The 18,809-nt window shown below is 33.9% G+C and overlaps 1 protein-coding gene across 3 annotated transcripts in view; it reads right to left on the bottom strand.

Moving 5' to 3' along the window:
• The window catches only part of UPF2 (UPF2 regulator of nonsense mediated mRNA decay), a 95,996-nt gene that overhangs the window by 63,854 nt on the left and 13,333 nt on the right, over window positions 1–18,809 (bottom strand). For all 3 annotated transcript variants that reach the window (XM_061435702.1, XM_061435701.1, XM_061435703.1), the window contains exons 4-8: window positions 13,531–13,691; window positions 10,052–10,249; window positions 9,438–9,587; window positions 8,105–8,208; window positions 5,495–5,580 (exon numbers count right to left, since the gene is read on the bottom strand). In XM_061435702.1, coding sequence (XP_061291686.1) covers window positions 5,495–5,580; window positions 8,105–8,208; window positions 9,438–9,587; window positions 10,052–10,249; window positions 13,531–13,691 — 699 coding nt within the window. The remainder of the gene's footprint in view (window positions 1–5,494; window positions 5,581–8,104; window positions 8,209–9,437; window positions 9,588–10,051; window positions 10,250–13,530; window positions 13,692–18,809) is intronic.

The raw sequence follows: 18,809 nt of genomic DNA, 5'->3' as shown, positions 1-18,809 counted from the left end.
CCAAGCCAGGCTTCAGCAATATGTGAACTGTGAACTTCCTGATGTTCAAGCTGGTTTTAGAAAAGGCAGAGGAACCAGAGATCAAATTGCCAACATCCGCTGGACCATGGAAAAAGCAAGAGAGTTCCAGAAAAACATCTATTTCTGCTTTATTGACTATGCCAAAGCCTTTGACTGTGTGGATCACAATAAACTGTGGAAAATTCTGAAAGAGATGGGAATACCAGAACACCTGACCTGCCTCTTGAGAAATCTGTATGCAGGTCAGGAAGCAACAGTTAGAACTAGACATGGAACAACAGACTGGTTCCAAATAGGAAAAGGAGTTCGTCAAGGCTGTATACTGTCACCCTGTTTATTTAACTTCTATGCAGAGTACATCATGAGAAACGCTGGACTGGAAGAAACACAAGCTGGAATCAAGATTGCCAGGAGAAATATCAATAACCTCAGATATGCAGATAACACCACCCTTATGGCAGAAAGTGAAAAGGAAATAAAAAGCCTCTTGATGAAAGTGAAAGTGGAGAGTGAAAAAGTTGGCTTAAAGCTCAACATTCAGAAAACGAAGATCATGGCATCCGGTCCCACCACTTCATGGGAAATAGACGGGGAAACAGTGGAAACAGTGTCAGACTTTATTTTTCTGGGCTCCAAAATCACTACAGATGGTGACTGCAGCCGTGAAATTAAAAGACGCTTACTCCTTGGAAGGAAAGTTATGACCAACCTAGAGAGCATATTGAAAAGCAGAGACATTACTTTGCCAACAAAGGTTCGTCTAGTCAAGGCTATGGTTTTTCCTGTGGTCATGTATGGATGTGAGAGTTGGACTGTGAAGAAGGCTGAGCGCCGAAGAATCGATGCTTTTGAACCGTGGTGTTGGAGAAGACTCTGGAGAGTCCCTTGGACTGCAAGGAGATCCAACCAGTCCATTCTGAAGGAGATCAGCCCTGGGATTTCTTTGGAAGGAATGATGCTAAAGCTGAAACTCCAGTACTTTGGCCACCTCATGTGAAGAGTTGACTCATTGGAAAAGACTCTGATGCTGGGAGGGATTGGGGGCAGGAGGAGAAGGGGACGACAGAGGATGAGATGGCTGGATGGCATCACTGACTCGATGGACGTGAGTCTCGGTGAACTCCGGGAGTTGGTGATGGACAGGGAGGCCTGGCGATTCATGGGGTCGCAAAGAGTCGGACACGACTGAGCGACTGATCTGATCTGATGACATGGATGAACCATGAAAACATCATTCTAAGACAAAGAAGTGAGGTGCAAAAGGCCACAGATTTTATGATTTCACTTACAAGAAATACCTAGAATAGGTAAATCCATAGAAACTGAAAGGAGATTAGTGGTTTCTTAGGACAGGGGAGAGAATGGGGAGGTGGGAAATGGAACTGCTTGCTAAAGGATGTAAGGTTTCTTTTAGGGGGACGAAAATCTCTTAAAATTTTATTATTGTGATAGTTAAATATATTCAAAAGACTAAACTGTATATACTTTATAGTGGTGAACTGCATTGGTAAACTGTTATGAGAATTATATCCCAATAAAGCTGGTTGCTGTTATTTTTTAAACTAAAAAAAATAATAATAATAACTATGAAGACGTTCTTAAGATTTATTTAGTTTAGTGCTTCCTTAACCAAACTATACACACAAGGTAAGGCAGCTAAATTCTCTATCACATATACACACATATAAAACCTTTGGGTCCTCATAGGCACTCAAGTAACTATTAAATAATTCATTCTGTTTTTTTTTGGTCAACTCAGACTAGACGGACTAAACAGACAAAGAGGGACTCCTGGCCATAGAGAAAAATAAAGACACTCACTAGGATTCACGTCCCTTACAGGAAGGGGAGGGAAATCCCACACAAAGAGGGAGGCACCCCCCCTTTCCCAAATATGTTTGAGAATGTTCATGAAAACTGACTGTGTAAGAGGCCACAAAGAAAATTTCAAAAACCTTCAAAAAGCAAAAATCACACAGTATTCTCTAATCACAGTACGATAAAAATATGAATTACTAACCAGGTCAGAAAATGAAGAATTTCTAGAAAACACAAAAATAGAAATCACATGTCAGAACTAACAGATACAGCTAAAACCAGGGTAAGAGGACAGCAATGTATTAAATGCCAAAAAAGGAACAAAATGAATGAAAGAAAACAAAAAAGAAGAAAATAAAGATAAAATCCAAGGGAAAATAAAGATAAAATCCAAAAATAATCAGTAGGAAAATAATAAAACAGTAGGCTACATAGGTAATCTAGAAACTGGGTTTTTGTGTGCATGTGTGTGAAAAAAACTAAAATGAATAAACCACTAGCTAATAGAGAGGATGAAGAAAGGAAAAATACAAAAACAGGATTGTTTGTAATGGCAAAGACTGGAATGTCCAAAATGATTAAATACAGTACATTCATAAAAGTTAACTCCTCCTAAATTTAAAAGAAAATAACAATAGAAGCCTTTATTATTGATACGAAAAGATTTCCAAGCTATACTGTTAAGTGAAAATAGTAAAGTTTGGAAGAATAAGTACAGTAAGTGGCTCCTGTGTATAAAACAGGAAATATAAGAATGTTGGCATACTCCTGCATACGCAGAAGAAATTTTGGAAGGATACACAGTAATCAAGACAGTGGCTTCCTACTGGGAGCAGAGCAGACGTGGAGACAAGGATAAGGACACTTTTTAGCACAAGGTTTTTCACGTAAGGGTTTTCAGTCCTATGAATGCATTCACTTATTTTTTAATAAAAATTTTAATTGCATATGACCAATATTAATTCATCAAATATTTTCAAGCACTTATGTGTACCAAACACTATACTTGATGTTGGGGATGTTCAAAATGAAAAGATCTGGTCCTCTTTTAAAGGCCCCATATTTTTAGTTTCATAGGAATACAGGCAGCAAACCAACATTGGGCTGTAACTAATACGCCTAATGTGATGTGCCAAATTCTTCATGTGTGAAGACATTATGTTGAAAGTCTATAAAAGAACACCTATATATACATAAGAAAAATAAGGATGGTTGTTCAGAGAAGATAACTCTTATCCTAAGACTTCAAGATTAAGTCAGAGGTTTTCAGTAAATAAAAACAGGATATCCCAGACAGAGCAGAAAGCAGGGGCCTGGAAGTAGAGAGCAAAGGGTATCCAAGAAATCATTACAGATCAGGATTTTGCAAGACGAAGAATAGCTAGAATGAAGACTGAAGAAGTTGAAAAGGGGCTCGGTAAGAAAGGGCATTAAATACCACGTTACACAAGTTTATCACCTTCTGTCTGTGAGGCATTGTGCTCAGTGCTGAAAAAAAAGAAGTAAAACTGCCTCCCTCCTGCAACTTAGTCTAGACAACAATGTCCAGGGAAACCAAGAAAGAGGTTTCTGCAGTAGTCTGCTGTGTGACCTTTCCTGTCTCTGGCTCTGCACATAATTGCCTCTATCAGAAATGCTCTCGACATTTCCTCTCCTCATCCATTCCTCGCCTCGCTCATTCCTTTCTCAGGAATTGAATTAAATGACCCTTGTTCCAGGCAGCCTTCTCTGACTCCCGAGACTAAATCAATCAGTTCCTCTGTTATATACTCCAAAGCACGCTGGGATTCTTCTTGTCAACTGCTCTTAGAATTATCCTTCTTCCTCTCCAAACTGTAAGCTGCACGAATACAAGAGTTGAATCTGTCTTGTTCACTACTGTACCTCCAGCACTAATCACAGTATAGAGTAGATCCTTAGTGAATGAATAAATTTTAGAACATAATTTTAACCTTTCCTGATCACTCAAGCTGACTATAAAAAACCTAAATATTTTTATATTTCAGGTATGTAAGACCAAGTGGTCTCTTCCTCATGGCTCCAAAAGGCCATGCATTTTAAGTACTTATATCTTTTTCTCTCCTCTCAGACCATCAACTGTCACTTCCTACTACTTTCAAGTCTGTTTCTAGCAGATTCCAACTACTTCTAGTTTGCACCTAACTGCTGAGCTAAGCAGATAAATCCAATAACAAAGAATGTAACTGGCCTAAGACCAAGTAAGAGTGTTTATATAGATATAGATATAGATATAGATATAGATATAGATATAGATTTTCAGTCTTCTCCATGGACAGGGGAGTGGGATGGAATGGGGATGGGAGGAGACAAGATGATCTCTTATAAACAAACTACTTAATATCACTGCATAATTCTTTTGTTAAAAAAGCCTTTTATTTTGGCTAAATTTGCTTCATTCTATACTAGAAGTTCAGATAATTGTTACTACGTGTTTATTCATTCATATGAACAATTGAAAAGAAAACTATGCAAGAAAACATTCCATTGCAAAGGTAAAAAAGAACCAGTTTAAAAAAATGGTCCAAAATATTAAGGCAAAAACTATTTGAAATTCTGAGTTTGAAAGTAGAATGTGTCTGACAGTCAAAAACCTTATAAGTAACTGGCAGTATTATTTTTTCAGTTGTTCATGAAATAACGGTGTACCTTGCAACTGATGGCACCTCAGATTTGATGAAATGTAGCATATAATTTTACATAATAAAAGTAATTCATCTAAGATTTTCTCAATTGGATAATTCTCAACTACTACTCACTACATTAGCACATCCTATCTCCCTTGCCCCACTAAAATGAAAAACCAAATGCTCATATTAAGGCTGCTGACAGGGATAAAAACCAATATAAATGAAAAAAGTAGTGATTTGTTTCTCAGAGAAATGTTACCAATGAGAGACCAACAAATGAACCAAATTAAAATTTTGCTTAAGAAATCTTTAGTGAAATCCCACAGAATCTTTCTGGGGGAAGTATCTATATTAGCTATGATGTATGTAATCATTTTAATAGTTAACAAAATCCTTTAATTATTCCCTGTTGAATAAACGGAAATAGATCTTCTCAAAGTTCCTAAAGTCAACAACCTATGACCTGCTATGGTCACCTCCTAAAACATGTGGGTGAAGTAGGGGCTTTAACTTAGTTTAAGAGAGCATTAGAATTCCCTATCAGCATTATGAAACGGAATACACTTCTTGAATTACTAGCAGCATAATCACCAATGTGAGCTTCAAGTCCAAACCAGCATAAACACCAAAAAAACCTTGAGAATTTTCATTTAAACACAACACGTAAGAACTAGATAAAATCAATTTACTCTGATCTTTCTACAAAAAAAAATTCTCCAAAAAAAAAAATATATACTATTTTTTCTCCTCAGAGGAGGTGTAAATAAATTACTTCTAGCAATGATTAAGTTATTATTAAGTTCCTATTATTCTTAAAATAACAGGAAAGCATCAGAAGGAATATTAAATCAGGGAGAAGTAAGTTCTAGAAAATATGCTAACAACAATGATAATAACTTCCATTGACAAGGGATATTTTTAGAGAGATAATTATACAGGGGCTTAGCTCTTACAATCACTGCAGTGTAGAAACACTAAAAAATTACTCTTTTTCTTTTTAAACCTACCTTTGTCTGGGAACTATAAAGAGCGCCCGTACCAACTTCTTCCTATTTGCTTTCGTGTTCATGTTCATGCAAAAGTCCATCGCTGCCTAAAGGAGAAAAAGCAAACATTTTTCTTAAAAAAAAAAAAAAAAACAACAACTCAATTTAGCTACTAAAACAGCATGCTAAAATGGATTCCTAATAGTTCCTAAACAGTTCACAATGGTTTTAAGACACTAGTATTACAAGGATATTCCAAACTTTAACAATCATCAAGCTTAAGCTCCTCTTTCCTTATATATCTCAAAACATATTTCACAAACTTATTAACTACAACCTAGTGCTAAAAACAGAACTTCCAGTGGGTAGATTGAAGACCTATGGTGACACATTTGGCAAATAACTGCATGAAATGTGCAACCCATGCTTTTGATCTCACAGATCAATATTAATATCAGGAAAGTTTTCTGATAGAAGTTACAAAGTAGCAAGAAGCCAGGAACCAAGAAAATTATTAATGCTAATAAGGATTAAAAAAGAATAAAGACAAACCAGGTAAGAGAGACAGATACAGATTATAACCAGAAAAATTTAAGAGTAAGTGCTTCAATACTAACTAAAATGGTTTACTGTTGACAATCAGATATAGTAACAAACTAAAGAAACCACATCATAAGGACTATAATTGTTATTTAATATAGCAATCCACTCTTTTACATTTTAATAACAAAAATGTGTTCAATATTTTATCAATGTATCTAAAATCTAATATAAGTGTAGAAGAAAAGCTAGGAGAAGTCTATGCTCTGGGAAACCACTAGAAAACAAAATTATGAGTAACTGGTATTTTTTAAATACAGGTATATATATTATTTAAATATTAAAGATTTTCAATATATAGTTTATGAAAACAACATTTAAGATATATTTTAAAAAGAAAATAACTATTATCAAATAACTCTACTGGTATCACCAGTATTTTCCTTCTATAGTTTCACGTAATTATTTTATCATTAATTTCTCAAACTTTAGGTAGGATCAAATACAAAGATTCTCTGGTGGCTCAGAGGGTAAAGAGTCTGCCTGCAATGTGTGAGACTCAGGTTCGATCCCTGGGTTGGGAAGATCCCCTGGAGAAGGAAATGGCAACCCACTCCAGTATTCTTGCCTGGAGAATCCCCATGGACAGAGGAGCCTGGTTGGACACAACTGAGCAATTTCACTTTTCTTTCTTTCTACAAAGATTCTCTGATTTCCCTATAAAGGATGTCAACTCTTCAGCGACACACTCACTGAAAAACCTTCCATTTGCTAAAAACTTTTGATGAAATAAAACACAATTAATGTTGATTAGATTCAAACCCAGTAAAAGCACATTGAAAGTATTCACCAAGATTGAATTAGTTAAGAGTAAAACCAATTTAAACTTTTTCTTCTGCTTGTTAAGGGAGTATAATAAATTTTATTAAAATTATATTTTATAACATTAAAGCTTCTTACAGCTAATTAGAATAACAGCAGAAAAGCAGAAAGCACACTAAAATTCCTTCAAGTAATTCACCCACATGAAATACTAAAAAAATTGTGGACTAGGATAATAAAAATCCCAAAGGTCATCCACTCAGAAAAAAGCTGGTTAACACTAGAAAATGTCACACACATACACACACAGACACACACACATACACATCTCTCAAGTCAACATTTTTTGAAAAAGAAAAAGAAAAAACAAAGAAAAACATTTAATGGCTAATAATGGACTATGTTTCAACAAAAATTAGGAAACTGGTAACTACTATCTACTGGCAGTAAATACTTTTAGTTGTTTTCCCTGAACTGAGAGGCTCATTTTGTTCATGTTAGAAAAATGTCTGTTAAATACCCAAGTCTGAATAACCATGGTTCATCCCACAATTCTTTCAAGTAAAAATGGTACTCTATATAAAAAGTAGCAGTTTAGCTTGCAACTCAATCATACAAATGGCTTTTCTCAAGGCAACCTTGAGTCAGTAGACACATATCCTTCTTATTTTATCAAGTTAAAAGGAAGTGTACTCAGAGGTTGAAATGAAACAAAATCACTAATTTTTACAGATTCATCAAAGAGATGTTTAAATTAAAGCAACATTGTTTTTTAATCGCAAATGCACAGCAATGAAGACTACAATGGCTATTATTAGAGTCTGCTACCGATGCAGCTTGACTTCACGTTAAAATGCCAGGTTTACCCATCATCCCTTTTGCAAATGTCAAAAACGGTGAAAAAGTGGGGGGAAAACTCCTAGTATTAGTATGAAAAGAGTTTTGACCTTACAGACGCCCTGAAAGTATCTAAAAAGACACTGGGAATCTACAGAGAGTACTTTAAGAATATCTGGTCTAAAAGAGTATTTTCCACACTGTGGCAATATGTGAAGGGGAGAGGTGTCAAGCCCACAGGACTCTAGAGACAGTTCCACCCCCAAACACAGCATCTACAAATTGGCTCCAACTGTGTTCATTTTGAATTCCTATATTAGATTCCATTTGAAGAAATGGCTCATTCTACAGCCAAAACCACAGACATGCCTAATTTGAGCTATCTTAAAAGGTTTACATGCTTTGAGTAAAGTCACACAGAGGCACTCATACCTTGTCTATCAGATCACGGTTGACGCAGTTGGGTAACTGCTGGAGGAAAGCATCTACTATGAGCTTGAGATGAGATCCAGTGCTGGCTTCTTCATCCTCTTGTTCTAATATGAAATTGGATTTTAAGTAGGTTTAGAAATATACATAGACAATGTAAGAATAAAATTCTTCAATAAGATGTTATCTGAGGCACAGATAATCTAAAGCACTTTTCTTATGAAAAATGAAGAACTTTTTCAGATATTACTCTTGAAAGAAAGGGTATCTTTAGAATCATAAGCCTAAATCACTAGTCTTTATCAACTATAAAAGGGCAAACTTTTACATGAGAAGTCATAAGTTGCATGTAGTTTTAGAGAAGATCTACTATTTTTATCTGTTGAACACCCCTTTTCCCATGTCTTCAACTAACAGCATGATCACTGCTTCCCCTCAAAGGCAATCCATGGGATTCTGATGGGAAAGGGTGCTGCCCAAGCACGGATACCATTACTCCTCTGGCCACAGGCAAGCATGACACAGAACTAGCCAACTCCTCCAAGATGCTTATACACAGACAGTGGGAGAGAATCCCTCTTTTCCTCAGATGTCACTAGCTGGTTTGAGCCAAGGGCAGCCTCCAGCCATGCCTCCCTCCCTCCATGACATGGAGAACCAGAGAATCTGCAGCAGGAAACAATGAAGCCCACAGAGAGAAAGGCAACCCTGACAAAGGCATTCTTCTAATAAAGAACCCTAACTAATAAAGAAACCTGATAGAAGCAGTCAGGAAATAATGAACAGTGTGATATTTTTATTACTAAATACAAAACATTACTCAATAGTAAAGACAGATAAAAATGACAGATGAACAGATATACCAATTGTCTTTTTATCTCTCAACTTTCAAATGCATTTATGTTAAGACTGTAAAGATTATATCAGAAATAAAATACATTAAGGACAATGCTAAAAGCACTGAAGTGCAAGACATATCTATTTAGATCATCACTAAAGTTTGTAATCACGTAATATGGGACATGTAGTGTTACTGTTCCAAATCAAATTCCAAAAAAGTGAGGGCCTAGAGACAACAGGAAAACAACGAATTAAAGAGTAAAGACCCATATTCACAGGCAAAGAGCTTTGTGTATAAACACTAATCAAAGGTTAGGAATTCCCTGGCAATTCATTGGTTAGGACTCTGCATTCTCACTGCCAAGGGCCTGAGTTCAATCCCTGGTCAGGAAACTAACATCCCACAAGTCGCACGGGATAGCCAAAAAATAAGTAAAACATTACATTAAAAAAAAAAAACTAATCAAAAATTTAAATTTTTGGCAAAAATGTTTACCTTGCTCGTCAAGAAGTTTCTTTGTAAGATCTTCAGCTTCATCTCCACCCTCTAGCTCCAATGTGTCATCATTAATTTCCAGGTTCTCCAACTCAAGTTCCAAATCATCAGGACTTGATACCTCCTTATTATCCTTAGGTTCCTTTGTCTCTGTTTGAAATCAAAGAATCAGTATCTCTGAATTAAAAGTCATATTGAAATCCTGCTGCAAAAAATAAAGATTCACAAAATCTGCAACATTTTTCCTAGAATCTACATTTATATCTGGCAAATTTGATGTTTATATTCTTAAAAATACATTATGGTCATGGAGGACAAAAACCATAATTTCTTTGTGCATGACATCTGTTCAGTGAAGAAATGAATGGATGGGTGGACTGATGAATGGAGACATACAGGCCATGAGGATTTGTGGTAATGATGAAAAGAAAATAAATCTGATTAGATAAAGTGGACTCAAATTAATTAAGATGTCTATATTATTCTATCATTCATTTAATCTAGTAACTTAATGTTCATATAACAAAACTAGTAAGTAAAAAAAATTTTTTTACAAATATTTGAAACTAAAATTTATAGCACTTTAATATAAAAATTTGTCCTCCAGCATTTACCTTTGGAATCATCCTTGCTGGACTCTTTATTCTGACAACTTTTTTCATTATCTTTAAACAAGATGGCTGGAACAAAAGCTTTCAAATCAATGAGGTTCTCGTAAAAATTCCGAGCATCTTCATCTTCCCATATACCACCTTCTAAGTCATATTCTCCAGGTTTACCAGGTGTAAATATATCAATTCCAGGCCCATGCTCTACAGTAAAATAAATCACGGGGAATTAAAACCAATGAATCTTGAATGTTTCAATTAACAGATACTTCTTCAGTCAACAAGCACTCTTGATTATGTATGTAACCATCTTTACCAGAAAATCACAAATTCTGTTTTAAGTAAAGCTCTAAACCAGGACAGATCAAAGGAAAGTGCAGGATAAACATGCTTTTTTCTTGAAGTTTTAAGCAACTGATATGAGATTAAGTAGCTATTTGATAATATTAGGCCCATCTTCACAAAGCTTAAAACCAACATAAGAAATACATAAGCCTGGCAATTCCTAAACATCTAGCTTGAAGTCCCACCTCCCCCATGAAGCATTTTTTTAATACTCCCAACACTCTGTATGATTTTATCTCAATTATGTTCGCAATTTTATGCGAACATAAAATATTTATGGTTTATGGTTTATCTTACCATAAACCCTTAAGAAGCATCCCTCCTTTTGGTATTAAACTTAGTATAAGACAGATTGCCATAAATGGTCAACTGATTAGTAACTAGAAAGGAAGGGAAAGAATGATGAAGACATATATACACATTTCACTAGAGAGTGGAAAACCATGCGTTTGTATACACACACAGGCTACATTTACATACAACTATAGATGCTTAAAATTCAGAACATTAAAAGTAATTTCCTACTTCGTGATCAAAAGACCATTCATGATTTTTATCTATTCTCACTGTACTTTTTTTTTTTTTTTTTTGTACTTCTCTCCAAACTAGAATTTTAAGAGAATGATCATACAGATTAAAAATAACCCTGAGAATAATTAGATTATTCAATGAAACATGTAAAATATCATGTAGGAAACGAGTTGCCAGTCCAGGTTCGATGCATGATGCTGGATGCTTGGGGCTGGTGCACTGGGACGGCCCAGAGGGATGGTATGGGGAGGGAGGAGGGAGCAGGGTTCAGGATGGGGAGCACATGTATACCTGTGGCGGATTCATTTTGATATTTGGCAAAACTAATACAATTATGTAAAGTTTAAAAATAAAATAAAATTAGAGAAAAAAAAAAAATTAGATTATTCATTAAAAGTCATTTAGGAAGAACAGGACAAAAATAATAAAGTACCGGCTCCCTAACTCATTACTTATATGCCTTACAAAAAATGTATTTAAACACAGAACACCGAACCAATGTAAGAGAAAAGACTGATAAATTTAATTCCTTTTTAACAAAAATGTAAATAAAAACAGGGAATTTCCTGGCGATTCAGTGGTTAGGATTCCAAGCTTTCACTGACAAGGGCTCAGGTTCAACCCCTGGTTGCGGAAGTAAGATTCCATAAGCTACGCTGTGTGGCCAAAAAAAAAAAAAAAGAGCAAAGGACAAACTAGAAGCCAATACTGGCAATATTTATACAAAGGAATTAATATCCATAATATAAAGAGCTTCTGCAAATAAAGTCCAAAATCTAAATAGAAAAAAAAGGATAAACCCTCTGAACAGATAAGTCAAAGAGTATATCAAAAGATCCTAACCTCAGTACTAATCAGAATAATGCTAAATAAAACAAAGCATTTATCACTTTGACCCATTAGATTATGTTTAAAAGATTGATATCACCAAAGGAGAAAAATTACCAAAGGTATAGAGATCAATTAATCAATCAAATAAATGCAGAAGTGATATAAATGATATAATTAAGACATGGACATTAAAACAGTTATTACAACTATATTTCATATTTTCAATAAACTAGAAGATACTCTAAGCATGTTGGAGACCATGGAAAACATAACTAGCTTCTACATCTTTACATGAGACTATCAGACACCAAAAAAGGAAAAAAGAGTGAACTGGAAGACACAGCAATAGAAACTAAGCAACAGAAACTAACCAATACCAAACAGGGCGGAAAAAAAATACTAAAGCACAGAGAAGACAACTTCAAACGTAGTGGTATTTGAATTCCTATAGAAGGGGGGAGAGGAATAGAATACATATTTGAAGAAATAAGGTCAAGATTTGCTAAATTTGATAATTATAAACCCAGACCCAAGAAGCCCAACAAATCCCAAGCACAAGAAACATGAAGTAAACCACAGAAAGCAATTATCATAATTAAGTTCTTTAAACTCAGTGATGATAATATTTTAAAACAACCAGAAAAAAAAATACACATTTAAAAAGAACAAAGACACGAATGATAGCAGCTTTCTCACTGGAAACAATGAAAGAAGACAGTGGAACAACATCTTTAAATACTGAAAGAAAAAAAAAAAAGCCTCACCCTTAAATTCTGTACCAAGTGAAAATATCTTTATAAAATGATGGCAGAATTTTGTTAATTTTGTTGCATAGTATTTACATTTCTACTGTAGTAGGTAGTATAAGTAATCTACAGATGATTTAAAGTATATGGGAAGATGTGTGCAGGTTATATGCAAATACTAAGCCATTTTAAATGAGGGACTCGAGCATCTTCAGAGGTCCTGGAACCAGCTCCCTGAAGATACCAAAGGACTATAAATGTTTTCACAGTATACAATGAATATTTTCTTATTGAGGATGTAAAATACAAAATACTTTCCTGTATTATAAACGGATACTTCACAAATACTTCACTCTTAAGATTTTAAGTCAATAGGATTTTCAGATAGTTTTAAAATTAATAATGTATTAACATTTATCAACTTACTTTTCAAGTAGTTGGTATAATATAATATGGCAATGTATTAGGAGCCCTACCAAAAAGGAAGTTTAGAACACCTTTGCAATAATATTAGAAATAACTCATTGTACAAAATGGTAAGTTTATCTTATAAAACTGCAAGGTTTTATAAAGAAAACTGCAAGTAACAATTTATGATAATACATGATTCAAAACAACTAAATTAAAAATAAAAATAAACATAGAAATATTAGTATCCCAAAGGTCCAATCCACCTTATTACCTACCTGAGAAATACAGTAAATCTTTATATAGTCCCAAACACAGTTTAAGACAACCCCTGTTAGATACAATCTAAGAATATCTATTATAAAAGAATCTAAAGAAACCCATCATATCATTATAAGTTATCATTATAAGGCTTCACTGCTCTAAGCACAAAGACTTTTCCATTCAGAGAAGCATTTTAAGTAGATTTAGGTTTTTATTAGGTCTTAATACTTCATTAAAAAAAACTTTAAAGGCATTTCAAAACATCTAATTTCAATAATATACATCTGAGAAGACTAGAGAGATAGAAGTCATTAACGCTTACTAAAAAAAAAAAAGTCACAGTGTTTAAGGATATCTTACCTTCTGGTGTTGGTTTATCTTGAGGAAGATCTGGCATATTTTCATCCAAAAGGTCTGCTAAGGATTGAGAATTTGCCAGTAGCTTTTGATAAGACATAGCAAATTCTTCATACTGTTTATGTCTATCTTCACTTAACTCCCCTTTAGAATGTAGAATACGCCTATAAACAAATGATGAAATAATCTTGACAATCTTATCAAAACAGATGTGATCATCTATTATTATACTGGGAATTGTCTGATTTTATCAAACAAGCTTATTAGCATAACCTTCTTTAATAACCTATGTTCAATACTTAACACTTTCAAGATGTTATCTGAAAATCAAAACTTACATCATCAAATTCACCTAAACAAATTAATCTTTTAAGCAATTAAAATTTAACATTGGTTCTTCAGAAAATATGAAGTATGATTAACAAGTATGCTGCAGAAACACAAAATTTAACAGTATGCCACTAATCAATTTTTAGTATTTTGTTACAGTCATATACCCCAGACATACAAGTTGGTTTTCAAAAACAGGTTAGAGACTCAGTACCTTTAACCTTTCACAATGATTTGATTCAAGATTATCTTGAAAAAGCCTGCATCTTCCCTACAGTGAATTCTCAATTTACTATGCAAGCACTCTTTATTTAGTCATTTAACAAATATCACTGGAGCAACCCACTTAATCAAGGCCAGGCCACTCTGAGGAGCAGAGGACACAAGTATTCTTCCACTTTGCAACAATTCACTAATAAACCGCCCACAGTTATTAACAGAAATGTAAAACTAATGAAAAATTTTCAATTGTACAGTCGAGTAAAAAGTTTACTATATTAGCTTAGATGGTTGAAATGTCTACAGCTGGACTCAATTTTTCTACAACTAAATATGTAGTAGTGTAAGACATGAAATTTATAAACCTTATTACAAATACAATTTCAAAAAGTCAATTATAAACTGTAAATTAAGTCACTTTCAAAAGTAATATATAAAAGTATTTTTATTCCTTGTTTTGAGTTTTCTTCTGAACAGAGAAGAAAATGAGTTAGATGGATTTTTTTTGTGTTGTCATATTCTGAAAAGTTATAGAAAATGAAGTTTTCATGAAGAAAAACCCTTGCCTACACTTACTTATCTCTGTTTATTTGGCACATTTCTAAACTTTCCCATCTTCCCCCATTCTCATCAACAGGAACTTTTGTTTCAATGCTACAATATTTAAAATATTAACATTTTCTATTTTTAGGAATATCAGGTCCCATTTACAAATACAAGATAGATCAATATAAAAAACAATTACAATTCATTACATTCAATCCTTTTTTCCCCAACATCTGGCCTAGTCGGATCTAAACTGAGAATTTTTCACTCATTTTCTTATTATTTAAATACACACTAGACAATATCATTTTACAAACAGATTAGTAAAATGCCAAGACAGTTAATCATAATAATCCAGGCTAAACAGTATTCCTCTAATAACACTGTCATTAAAGAACAATTTTTCTCTTCAAATATTTATCAGACTTTCCTTTCATTAAGCTTTATGAATTTTTTTTAAATTAAAGCAAAAACCCAAGCATTTAAAAATATTCAAGCCATGAAAAATGACTTACATTACTTCAAATGAGCTTGGTAGAACTTTTAATTAGAAGTCACATCATTTTTCAAGTTAAAAAAGTCATTAAAATTAAATGATTTGAATAAATAATACTCAAAAGCAGGGTACTCTAAAATGTTCTACAATTATTGGGAGAAATATTAATAAAAACTTTAAAAAAGTTTATTTAGAAGCAAATTATGTTTTTTGGGATATAAGTTCCAAGGAATTTCAAAACCTCTAATGACAACTAAGATTCAAAATTATTTCAGTGCTTAAAAAAAAAATGAAAAATATCTCAAAATACCATAATGTGGAACTTTACTTCTCTAATAATTTGGCATTCTGATCATTTGAAGAAAACACATCCAGTTTAGGTTATACAATATTCACTAAAGATTTATGACATACAAGCTGTACCAAGGTAGTGCCTATTTTATCAAGATAGAAAGTGAACACTTTTCCCCATATCAACCTCACTTTGAAACTTTTGCCTGGACTTTGCAGTCAATTAAATGACTGAATTCTATGAGATGTCCCAATGCGTGCATTCAATTTCTATCCAGTCCTCGCACGCGCGCGTGTGTGTGTATGCACATGCATGCACACAATCACGTCTCTCTGCAACTCCATGGACCGTAGCCTGCCCAGCTCCTCTGTCCACAGAATTTTCCAGGCAAGAATACTGAAGTGGGTTGCCATTTCCTTCTCCAGGGGATCTTCCCAAGCCAGGGATGGAACCCACATCTCTTGCGTCTCCTGCATTGGCAGAGGGATTCTCTTCCAGTCCTCCTGCAACCAGTTAAAACTCTGAAGCTTCGGAGATACTCCTCGCTCTCCTCAAAACCTCAATTCCATGATTAAACTTTTAATAGTACTAATTTACTTAACTACTTAACTCATACATGTTTAGGTTACTATCTAATAAGAACAGTCCTAGAGAGCAGGCGGCTTAGATTTTGGTTGATTTTCTAATAGAACCTTACACTGTACAGTCAGAAAGCAGTATAGGACAACAACGAAAAGGCATTAGAAGAGATCCATTATATACAAACCATACATAGTCATATGCATTTTCCTTGACCATTTATTTAAAATATATTTCCTTAATATCTAATTCCACAGCATGTAGTAAGACTACAGACTTCAAGCAGAGAACGAAGCCATCGCAGGTGCCTGAAAATTCAAAATTCCTCGTCATTTAGAAGTTCTAATGAAATTTAAATGAAACAATTTCTAATGAATGTACTATATAAGACAGTTCTTGTAAGTTCATGAAGTCCACAGGAAAAGTTTTTCAGTTGGATTAAATTTTAGAAGGCCTGTATGAGGGATTTACACATACACAGCACATATGACCAGAGTACATGTTCTGTACATCAGTGCAAATCTCACCAAAATTTCTTATGTGAATTCCAATTCCATGGGAATATAACACTAAGCAAAATCAAGCTGAAAATATGGTTCATCATGTATCATTTTAATTACAATCTCTTCAGAAGCACATCTATTATAGAAAGTTGCACTTAAAACTATTCTTTTGAGGCTGTCATAAATCAGAGGTCAGCAAACTTTCTGCAAAGGGACAAATAATAATTTTAAGCTTTGCAGACCATGTGGTCTTTGCTGCAAACACTCAAGTCTGATGGCATAGCACAAAAGCAGTGCAGACAATATGTAAACAAATGAGTATGACTATGTTCCAATAAAACTTTATTTATGGACACTGAAATTTGAACATCATGTAATTACTAATCTGGCCTGAAAGCCATAGTTTGCCAATCCTTGTCGTAACTGGAGATAACCAAGTACCACAGTTAAATATATTATAAACAAGTTCATTCCCTCTCCTGGTTCCATTGCATGATAGGGAGGAACTGGTACTATTTTAAAGATATGAAAAGCAAGCAATGAATACAAAATTAATTCCAAGTCTTATTCGCTGTAAAAAAAAAAAAAAAAGAAGGTAGACGTCTTGCACCTAAAATATGAGATATCACTATTGGGGAGCACCTCTAAGGTACATCAATCCTTGATTTCTGGAGTGTTTTTTATATTATATTTAACAGTAATTTAATATTATAAATCTGACTATCTCAAATAGTCCATTCTGGAATCAAGCAATATATCTCATAAGGAAAGCCACATATGCCTCAAAAAATTTTATTGAGACATGCATTTTTTTCCATTTTTAAAATTTTTATTGTTATTGCCTGGCCTTCATGCTACTATTTTGTACAGTGTTTATTCTGTTGCTTTATAATGTTTTTAAAAATGAATTTTAAAAAATAAGCTATGAAAGTTTAAGAAGTTTAACATACACATTTTGAGAATCATAAAAAGGCACAAAGAGATATTCTCATTTGAAAAACCTTCTGAAGAATTGAGCAGGCAATATACTATTAACAGTGAACTAACATTGATTCTTACAATGTGCCAGATACTGTTATTAAACGCCTTTACACACATACATTCACATATGCATCATTCACATGCACCTCAGAGACACAGTGCTGCTGTCATCCCACTTTACAGAAGAGAAAGCCAAAGCACAGAGATGTGAGGTAACTTGCCCAAAGTTACAGAGTAAATGACAAATCTAAAACTTGAATCCAAGCAGTCTGGCTCCAAAGTTCATTCTCTTAACTCCTGGATTACAATGCCTCTCAAATTATCCACTTGATATCATATATTGAATTAGGATGTCTCTCAAATGCGTATATCAAAGGCAAGTCTTCCCAAACCAAGGTGCTGGTTTTATATTCTCTTTTGGGTCCTTCTTTCATTTGGATTTGACTTTAGAAGTTCTGAGTAGCTAATGGGTTTATTAGATACCTTAAACAAAATGCAGTTGAAGATGAGTACTATGGAAGATGTGAAAAATAAAGAATGAAGAGATAGGAAAGAAACTGATTCTGTCATTTGCTATCAAAGTCACACTGGGCAAGGTCTTTAATAACTAAATCTGAACTATCACCTTCAAAATACAGGTATTTCTTTCAAGGGTACTGTGAGGATCAACTGAGATCATATACCTGATGCACTATATCAAAGTAAAACAGTATTTTCATGAGAAAAAAAAAAAAGCCAGTGTCCACTGTAACAAAGTCAAGAACTTAAAATTTGAAGTATTAGTTTAATCTTCTATCAGCCAAATTAAAAGAGAAAAAAAAATCTTGAATACAGAAAATCTATTTTAGCTTTGTCCTTAACCACTCATGTAAAATAACAAAGAACACATGGCCGAATCTTGACAAAATAACCATGAAGCAGACCCATGAAAACCACTAGGTTTCACTTTTCATCTTCTTTACTACTCTGTCAAATTCTCACGAGAACTTGAATTTTCTTGTGGTTTCATTTTAGACTCTGGTTATGAATGTTGAACAATCTTACATGAAGAGAGTAGAGCAATAGTTAAGCATAACTGTCCCCAGAGATTTATTAATCAGCTAATATCAAAGGCACTGACTCAGAATTAGAAAATATCTAGGAGGTAACAATTTTGAAGTTGGTTATGAATGTTGTATAATCTTATATGAAGAGCATAGAGCAACTATTAAGCATAACTGTACCCAGTGATTAATCAACTATATCAACGTCACTGACTCAATCAGAAAATATCTAGGAGGTGACAATTTTGAAACACTTATAAAATTGCTAAAGTCTCTGTAAATATAACGCACAG

The sequence above is a fragment of the Bos javanicus genome, chromosome 13 (genome assembly GCF_032452875.1).
Source record: "Bos javanicus breed banteng chromosome 13, ARS-OSU_banteng_1.0, whole genome shotgun sequence".
Lineage (NCBI taxonomy): Eukaryota > Metazoa > Chordata > Mammalia > Artiodactyla > Bovidae > Bos > Bos javanicus.
This window is presented reverse-complemented; position numbering and strand designations above follow the sequence as displayed.